The sequence below is a fragment of the Tribolium madens genome, unplaced genomic scaffold (genome assembly GCF_015345945.1).
Source record: "Tribolium madens isolate multiple individuals breed KSU strain unplaced genomic scaffold, Tmad_KSU_1.1 Scaffold_7;HRSCAF=85;Tcas5.2_LG10, whole genome shotgun sequence".
Lineage (NCBI taxonomy): Eukaryota > Metazoa > Arthropoda > Insecta > Coleoptera > Tenebrionidae > Tribolium > Tribolium madens.
Window position 1 is genome coordinate 3,061,961 of NW_025401050.1, and position 10,045 is coordinate 3,072,005.

General features: G+C 32.4%; 2 protein-coding genes across 2 annotated transcripts in view; one reads left to right on the top strand and one right to left on the bottom strand.

Moving 5' to 3' along the window:
• Nucleotides 1–1,273: 1,273 nt before the first annotated feature.
• The window catches only part of LOC123009688, a 25,591-nt gene continuing 16,819 nt past the window's right edge, over nt 1,274–10,045 (top strand). The window contains exon 1 of the mRNA XM_044406164.1: nt 1,274–1,419. Coding sequence (XP_044262099.1) covers nt 1,402–1,419 — 18 coding nt within the window. The 5' untranslated portion in view covers nt 1,274–1,401. The remainder of the gene's footprint in view (nt 1,420–10,045) is intronic.
• On the bottom strand, nt 2,660–5,857 carry LOC123009687 (dynein axonemal intermediate chain 3). Its single transcript, XM_044406163.1, has one exon. It carries the CDS (start codon nt 5,849–5,851, stop codon nt 2,660–2,662), a length of 3,192 nt encoding a protein of 1,063 aa, XP_044262098.1. The 5' UTR covers nt 5,852–5,857.

The window sequence follows — 10,045 nt, forward strand, 5'->3', positions numbered from 1 at the left end:
GTGAGTTTGAATAAGATACCTTTTGAGGCAATTTCCCGAATTGTAACAATGTTATTGTAGCAAAGATAGAGTTTAAGTAAGATTTACAATAGCTGGGGTAAAATTGAAAGAGAACTGTGTATTTCAGAGTATGAATAAATCATAGTTTTTGGTTTCGTTGGGTGTAATATTTATTGGTTTTTGTAAGTCGGAAATGGAAATATAAAAGCGGATGAGAGAATATAAATTTGAAATTTGAACAGGTTTTAGTGACGACTTTTTAAATTAAATCGTTTCAGAAAGCAAGTGAAATAATTTAAAATAAATACTAATTTCAAATGAAAAATTGTTGTTATTGCTCTCAAAAGTACAAAAATAAATCAATTTTTTCACCTAGAAAAATAAAATTTATTTGCTATTATGTCTTGATTCTTATCTGAAGACTTTAAAGGTACAATCTCAAAATTTTCCTTTTTTCTAAATTTATAAAATCGTGTTCCAGAATTTCTTTAAACCTGTTTCTAAAAAATCGAATTTTTGTTTAGCCCAAAATTAACCTTTACAGAAAAATTCTCAAATTTTTTAAATTGCAAATGCAAGTATTTTTTGATACTTGGTCTCAATAAAATTCCAATTTTTTTCAGCAAATATATTCCTCCAAAAAATTAAAGAAACAAAAAATTTTCCCAAATTTTTTGTTGATTTTTGACAGGCTGTAACTCAGCGAAAAATGGTCGTATCTAGATTAAAAAAAAACATTTTGAAGCTTTGTTTTTTAGTTTTGAGATCTTTTGGCAAATATTTTTTGTGTGCTACGGTTATCACCCAATTCTAAGTAATAGCGCGAGAAAAAAACCTAAATTTTTATGTTTTTGTTTTTGACCCACGAACGTGAGGAATTTCTTTTTTTAGTTAAGTCAATGCACAGGCCGGAGGGCATGTTTTAGCATTATAGCATTTAAGAAATTTTTTTTCCTTTAATTTTTTGAAGTAGTTTATGTCCACACCCCCTCATAATAATGCATTAAACGTTTAACGTCTATAAATTCAAATCAGCCAACTCTAAAACTTGGCGTCTAGCCACAAACTTTGAAATCGATAAAACTTAAAATTCGTCGATGTCAGCACCTCTTCAAACTTAATAAATCGCTTCAATATTTATTTCGAATTTATTAACAATTTTTTTGATTCGAGACAAAGATAAACAAACCGGGAGCAAAACGAGAGAACATTGCGTCTGCCAAATCCTTCTCTTCTCCTACCAAAGCTCCAACCTGTAGTGTGCGTCCATCTCCCATCGCAAGCACAGCGAGCTTTCATGTAATGAAATTAAATTGCGATCGGTTCGCATGTTCCATTACTTTGTAAATATTTAAGTGGTGTTTTTGTGTGATAAATCAAGGACATATCCACTCAAGCGAAATGGAAGAGACTGAAGTGGTAAGTATTACCTTTGAAACGAACAAAAAAGGAATTTTTCAGCGAAAAATTGAAGCTTTCCAAAGTTTTTGTAAATTTTGTTAAGTAATTACTTTTCTGGAATTTTATTGCGGGTTTACATAGAAATGTCGTAGGAGATGGAAGAGGAAATTATACGAGAGGGTATTGGAGAATTATTAGGGTAATACACAGGTGGCTTGTAAAGGGAGATAAGATGTACGAAATATGAGTATTGAGTATAGATGGAAATATAAATTTTGGATTGGTTTTGAACTAAAACTGTACCCAAGTTTCTGCAAATGTGTTAAAAAAGAGGTTTTGAATTAAGGTTTGTTAAATTTTGCAGTGAAAATATCAAGAATCAATATTAAAGAAACTTTAGTAGGTAATTTAAAATATGAAAAAAGCAAAAATGTTCTAAAACTCAAACAATAGGATAAATTTTAGGATGTGGACAGCTTATCGTTAATGAACAAGGTGTTTAATAAAATTGCAAAATCTTAAAATTGAAAATCATGATTCTGAGAAAATATGTTAGAATACAAAACGTTCCAAATGTGCAAAATTTATTAAAATCTTGAAGCAAAAAATTAGTAATATTTTGAGGACTAAGACAAAAGTTTGGGATTTCATATAATTAATATGAAATCTTGTAAAAACTTTACACAAAATAATAATATCTAATAAATTTAATCATATCTCGATAAAAAATGGAATTTAACAAAATGTTAATGTCTTGATAAAAAATATAAAAACGTGTCTATATTTTGAGGAGTAACTTCATAAAAGCTTTGACAAACAAATAATAAAAACATGAGAATTAATTTGAGTAACTCAAGAAAAGAACTGTAAAAATTTTTGCATCTAAGAAAGAAAAGATCTTGAAATATTTTAATCTTGAAATATTAAAGTTAAAATTGTAGAATCTTGAGATAAAAATAAAGATTTAAGATACGAGTAACTAGTTAAAAAATTTGACATTTCAATACAAGTATACGACTTGAAAAAACTACACTACAATCTTGAAATACCTTTGATGAAAAAATTAAAACTTAAGTTCTTAAGAAACAATGTAAGATTTTTAGATAATTTTTTGAAGTCCGTCCACTGAAATTTTGTAGCATTGTTCCCTAACATTTTGAGAAACAACAAAGATTACAAAAACATTTTCAATATTTTTTAATACATCTAATCATTATTTATTATAAAAAAGTTCTCAAACTACATTTTAAAATACATTTCAAAAATTGGTCACATTTGACATACTAGAAACAATACTGATTTCTTCTACCATACTTCTGGCAACCTCTTCCTCAATCGCCGCCGCCGCCGCCAACCTGGCCTTCTCCTCCTTAACTATTGCATATCTCCTCCCATGCTCCTCCCTCTCTCCTCCTTCATCCAACTTCTTTCTCCTTTCCCTCCCCGTCTTCAAAACCATCCCCCAACTAAAATCATAACTGAATGGATTCTCCTCCACATAATTCTTCGCCTCGTCACAAATCCCCTTAAAATTATCAAAATGGATCTTCTTATTTTCTTCACTGTAGCAATCTTCATACGGGTCAGGGGGCGGTGGCGGTTTCTCTTTAACAACATCTGGAAACAACATCGCAACTGTATCTTTAAAGATCTTGTCAGATTCTTTAAGTTTCTTCTTTTGTTTACGCTTCTTCACCTCGTTTTCTTCTTCAAGCTTACGGAGCGGTTCTCGTTTCTTCAATAAGTCTTCAGTGTCGAGTTGCTTCTTCATCAGGATGATACTTTTGATCCTTTGTTGTTCGTTAACTCGGTGTTGTTCTTGAACTAGTTCAAGATATCTTTGCCCAGGACTGATTTTGGCAATTTTCTTCTTTTCTTCTTTTTTCTTCGTTTCAGTGACTTCAGTTGGGACGATTTCAGGTTCTTTTTCAACGACTGGTTTTTTAATAAGGTATCTTTGGTTCCATTTGTCTTGCCATTCAAGAAATTTCTTCTTCCTTTCAATTTCTCGAGTCAAAAATTCACTCATGTATTCTTCTTTTGCTTTAATAATAATAGGACTCAAATGTTGCTTATAAAAGAGTCTTATTGACCCTCGATAGTCACAAAGACTAAACACATTTGATTTGATTTTTCTTGGGTGAGTACTACATATCGTGACAGCACCGTTCGACATCAATTTTTGTTCAATTGGTTTTTTACTTTGATTAAAGAGACTCCATCCCTCCATATACCCATCTATTCGCACCAACTTAATTGAGGCTTGTTCAAACCTGTACCATGACCCATCGGTGTAAACCGACTTGGATTTTCGCCACAAAATGGGCCGATTTTTAAAACTCTCCCTCCAAAGAGCAAAAACCGAACCTCCCACTGTCAAAACAGTGTCATTCAAAGGGGAGTAGTCAATCGAAACAACAGGACCATCATGGACCTTTCCAACATTAACAAATTGACAATTTTCAAAATTGACAACCTCGCCCGAATCAAATTCCTGTCCCTCCCAAACACCCTGTGCAAAATCACCTTCAAGAGTACCAGCATAAAATGTTTTCCGCGAATTAGCTCCGTAGAAATTAATTACAGGACGAAAAAATTGTCGATCAGCTAATTTGATATTTTTTCGATGTTCTTTATTAACACACTCGAAAGTTGTTCGAAAAAAATTTGTATACATCGTTGAGATTCCGATAAGTCGGTTGTTTTGCATCGGATTGATCAAATTAATCTTGTAGACCGGTTTGAGATTGAGGTGAAGGATTTTAAAAGACGACTCCATGGTCAAAAGAGCACTTGGTTTCTTTTTAAGCCTCCTCAATTTCCTCACAGCTTTAAAACCTCCAGGTTCTACTGTAGGTTTCCTGAGAAGGTCCCAAATCATAACAGTACCATCCTCTCCCGATGTAATAAACTCAAGCGAAAGAGAATCGCTTTCAATTTCCTCAATTTTGCCCGTTTTTGAGGTGTGGTGAAAGGGTGACAGCCACGAAATCGCAGTAACACAACCTTTATGTGAATATTTCAAGTCTGAAACGGCCGTAGGTCGAACCAAAGTTATGTCAAAAATATTCTTCATCCAATTCATGAGTGAAAACATGTATTCGCGATACTTTTGTTGTTCAATAGTCAGGATTTCCTCTTCTTCGACCATATTGAGTTTGTTAGTGATGTCCCAGAGAACCACTTGACCATTGACACAGCCTCCTATAATCAGATTAGCATTGTAAGGGCAACAAGAGACGGCATAGATGGGGCGAGGGGTCTCTAAGATCAGTTTTGGTTTGAGGTCATCGTTGAAACTCCAGAAAAGTACCGGATTTGAGTCATGAACAGCTTTGAGGACCTCATCTGTGTTAATTTTATTTTGGAGGTACATAGGGGAGGCTATGTCGACATAAGAAGCGATCATACAACCCGACCACATGGGGTGCCAACTCAAACTCGAAACCATTTTATTTCCACATAAGTTCATATCGATGAAACAGAAGTACTCAATTGCGTCAGCGGCGGTGATTCGGACTGTCATTTTTGGGTTTAGGACGAGGTTTTCGTAGTCGTTGGAGTACAAATCAATGCATCCATTGACTCGTAAAATGTCACAAAACGAGTCCAAATTTTGAGGAAAATTTCCAAGTGAAGGTACTTCCCCCATTTCTGGAATTTCGTACTCGTATTGAGTATAGGAGTTTTTAGGATACGTGCAAATAGTCTGTGCTTGGTTAGAAACTGTGTTAGGGGCCACTTGAACAAAAGCATCGATTCGTTTTTTAACAATTGTTGATTGAGATTCATCAGAAGGGCGAAGTTCCATGTATCCATCTCTCAAGTCCTGAGCTTTGGTGAGCCTGAAATGGACTTTAAACGGAAGAATTGGGTATTTAGACTCGATTTCAACCTCAATCAAAGCCCTATTGTACTTAATTCTCCCTTCTTCAATCTCCTTATCCGATCCTAAGGGCTTCCACCGTTTGATTTTTCGATGAATAGCATTCCTCAGTCTTTCTTCTTGAAGTTTGGCCAATTTTTCAACAATTTCATTGACGGCATGAGTTGCATCTTCAGTTACACAAATATAAAACTCATCAAATTCTCTTGACTCATCTGGGATATACCCCATGAGTACCTCATCTTTAGGAAATTCTAAAATTTGATTTTTCAAAAACAGAAATTCAGATTCTTCAGGAAAATTCTCCAAGTGTTCCAAAATCAAATCTTTGTCGACAGTTATCCACGGTTTTTCCGCTGTTACCTGATCACCAGCCACACATCCAATCGCCTCTTGGGTTAGTTCCGGTAGCACAATTTTGTGAACACCTGGTATGTTAAAATCCGGGATGAATTTTTCTTTGCGACGGCGTCTTCGTCGAGGGGTGGTTTTCTTAGGATGGGATTCAGATTCGCTTTCGGATAAAATAGCAGTGTTGGGGTTGTCAATTGGGCTTTGTTCCATTTTCGACATTTGACACTTTGATGATGACACTTAGATTTGTTGTAATTGTTCACAGTAGTGAGAGAAGTTTGTGTATCGACAAAACTTTAGTCATTTGGTTGCTAGAGGTTTGTTTATTGGATTCCGAGGAAGGAGAAAAGAAGTAATCGGAGTTTTTCAAGAGTTTTATTGCAGTTTTTGCAAATATTAAGTGCTTGTTCAGAAACAAATAATTTTCTCAATATGTCTTAAATCAATTTTAATTGTAATTACCTAAAGCGTTTTTTTTCTGTTACGATTGTTGTCCATTTTTCAAATTTTTTTGTTTCTCAAAATTTAAATTAGCATAACATTTTGTTTTAATTTTAAATTTAATCTTAAAAATTTGAGATTTCTATCTCTTTCGTAAAAAATTTTGACCCTTTCTCTCAAAATTTATAGTTTTATAAAAAAAATTAATTTGACAGTCAACTTTTAGAAAACCTTAAATTTATTATTTCCAATCTCGAGATCTAAGTGTTTAATTTTGGTTTTTATATTGGAATTTTGCAGTTTCACATTTTCCTAAAAGTGCAAGAATTTTTTTTTGAATTTGTTTCAAAATTAAAATTCTCTTTTTTGTATTTTTTTTAAGTTTCAATATTATTAAATTATGTTTTATTATCGTTATAATCTAGAGTTTCAAAATTTCATTTATTTCATTTTTGGATTTGCATATTTTTTTTTGAAAAACTTGTTTTTATACATTTTTGATTTGTTCTTCAATTGTCAAATTTAGCTGAAAAAAACAAAATTGTTTCATCTTCAGTTAAAATCTCTAGTATGCATTGTCTTAATGTAAACTTTACTGTTTTCTTATTTTTTTTTTTAAACTTGCAATATTTTGAGTTGTTCTACAAAATTTTGACTTTTCCCTTAAAATTCTCGTGTTTAAAAATTGGTAGAAATTATCTAAAGATCAACATTTTCAACAAGACGTCGTTTTTCTCGATATTTTGTTTGTGTTTTAAGATCTTTACGATTTTTAATTATTTATTTAGTTAAAATTTTTGACTTACAAAATACAATCTTGTTTTTTGCCACTCTAATAATAGTCTTTGTAAACAATTTTCTAAACATTTCCTTGTCAGCTTATTTTTCAGCCCGAATTCCTCTTTTATTTTATAGTGTCTGGTCACAACCTCTCTTTTATTAAATAAGTCTGTCCACTCCTCACAAACATCAGTTTCATTTCTCAAATTTCTCAACCAAAAAATTGCTCCATCACAAACTCGTTTCAGGTCGCTACACTCTAATGTTTCATAGTCGAGCCATGTTTTCAGCATCCACGTGTCTCATCAATATGTAATATCTTCATTATTTCAGTAAGTTGGTTCCTGAATACTCAAAGATCATTGTCGCCCTCTCCTTTCAAAAGCGAAAAAAAAAGTTTATCTGTTTTTATCCCAAATCTAAATTTAGCTGAATTGCGATTTCAATTTGCACACCTGCATTGGACACAAAATTCAATTATCTGTTGCGTTTAGTTCATTATTGATTCGTTGGTCTCGCATTATTTTAAATAAACTTTTAATTCCTCCGATTCTGAATAAGTCTCCAAGTCGAGTCGTTGTAAACTCTCAAGATGCTCCAATCTCTAGTTTGTAAAGTTTTCTATGGATTAATATTACAAATAACCTGAAGTTTCAGCTCGTGGCTTTGAGATATGTATGTTTAGCTAAATTTTACGCTTGAACTAACCGCAATATTATTGATTTTCGAGAGAGTTTCATCAGGTGAATGGAGTTAAAACTTGTAACAAATGGAGTTTGTTTGTTGTGTTGTCAATTGTAGTTTTTTTATTTTGTTATTTAAAACGAGAAAAATCGATACTGAAACACAGCACATAGAGTAACTAAGAGGAAAATACAAAAGTTGGAATTCAATTCGGTTCGCTAAACAGCTTTTTATCTAATTTAAGACTCCAAATACGGGTAAACTAACGGTGTGTGAAAGGATTTGGTCTCTAAGAAAATACCTTAATAAGAAAACAAAAAATCAACTCTAACTGTACCATAAAAAACTTCTTAGTTTCTTAGCAAATAATATAGAAATAATTGTGCAAACAGTGCTAAAATAGCGCTTCAACCTAAACTCTTAAATCTCCCTTGACAGTAAATAATTACAAAGTTCTCCCGGAAAATACCTACAAGCTACTTTTAAATCTCGTTGAAAATGCACACAGTGAAAAATTTCTTAGTGGAAAGCACCTTTTCCATTTGTCGAGGTGTGATATTGCTTCTCGAAATGTCAAGAATTTACAAGAGTTAATAGTAGAAAGCTCCAGTGACAGCAAGATGGATATCCCTCGACCCTTCAAAGTAAAAATATTAGATTCTCGTTTAATTAAAAGAAGGATCATTTAATAAATTGATCGTCGGAATGAACCGTTACTAATTAGATTTTTCGTCAATGAAAATAATTTAAATTCAATTAAAGCAAGTCGAGTGCAACAAATTCGAACATGTAGCCTGGAGATGTTAATAAAACCGAGAAAAAGCTCTAAAAATGACGGCTACACGTTATGAGAGATGATAAAAGTTATAGCGGCTTTTATTGACGGCCATTTCTCGGGGTTCTATTATCAGAAAAAATTCGACAGCGAGTTATAACTGCTGATTTCATCAAGTGTCGACCGGTTAAAACATTCACTGTTCCATAGAGACCATCGTGTGGCAATCTAAAGCCAGTAAATTATAGTGGGTTAAACTGAAATTATTCACTTCTGAAACTAGCTTTGTTATTTCAGCACCCTTTATTCAAGGTTTCAGAGGTCGGGCAGTTGTTCACATTTTAACACAGAATTTTATTTCAAGTCTTTAACATCATGTGGATCACCAAGGCGTTTTTTTAAGCCGAGTTAAATGAAGCAACGACCACCAAGCTTTGCATACCTTTTTAATTCTCAATCGTCCTTCTTAAAAAGAACAGAAAGCTAATAAAAAATTTATCAAATTTTAAAAAACATGACATTTGACAGTTCAGGTTGTAAAGTGGTCACTTCCTAACCAGAACTGCCTTATTATACAGAGTGCGCCAGAACTTGCGCCCCATATAAGGTAAGATATCAGGAATATTATATATAAAAAAAAAACACAAAAACTCCGATGGATGCAACACACTATATACAGGTGCGCCAGAACTCGCGCCCCAGAGAAAAATGCCATATAAGGAACATGGAAAAAATGTTAAAAAAATTTTATCTATAAAAATTTCAAAGTTATGAGAGTTTAAATCTTGCACTTTGACTCAACTTATTTCTGTTGGAACAATTATTTTTTAAGTTTTTTGCTACAGGCTATTAGAAGAGGAAACAAAGAAGCTGTATCCTAAATTGTAATTCTGTTCGATGTTGTTTATGGCTTTTATTGGCAAAATTTTTGTACCTTTACTAAATAATTGTACTTCTTCTTCTTGGTATGGAAACGATGAACAAAAACACGATTAGCCCGTCACACTAAACTTTTATTTAAAAACACAACGCGTTTCAACCACAAAGTGGTCAAATAAAACTTTTATTTTCACCTGAGGATGACCACTTTGTGGTTGAAACGCGTTGTGTTTTTAAATAAAAGTTTGGTGTGACGGGCTAATCATGTTTTTGTTCATAAATAATTGTAAAAAAACATATACAAGATCATCAGTATCATTAAATAGTCATAAAAAATATTAAATGTCAAAAAATATATGTCAAAATTTTTTGACAGATAGAATATTTTAAACATTTTTTCCATGTTCCTGGTATCTTATCTTACATGAAATTTTTGTGTGTCATTTTTTGACACATTGTTATGTTTATTTAATGATACTGATGATCTTGTATATGTTTTTCCATAATAATTTAGTAAAGGTGGCCATAAAAGCCATAAATAACATTAAACAGAGTTAGATTTTAGGATACAGCTTTCTTGTTTCCTCTTCTATTATCCTGTAGCAGAAAAACAGAAATAAATAAAGTCAAAGTGCAAAATTTAAATTCTCATAACTTCTATGTTTTTATAGATAGAATTCTTTTAACATTTTTTCCATGTTTCTGGTATCCTACCTTACATGGCATTTTTCTCTGGGGCGCGAGTTCTGGCGCACCCTGTATTTAACACACCTACAATTTTGCTAAAATTTTAGATTAAAAAATTTTAAAAGAATAAAAATGTCATGATTCAATAAAATATTTGT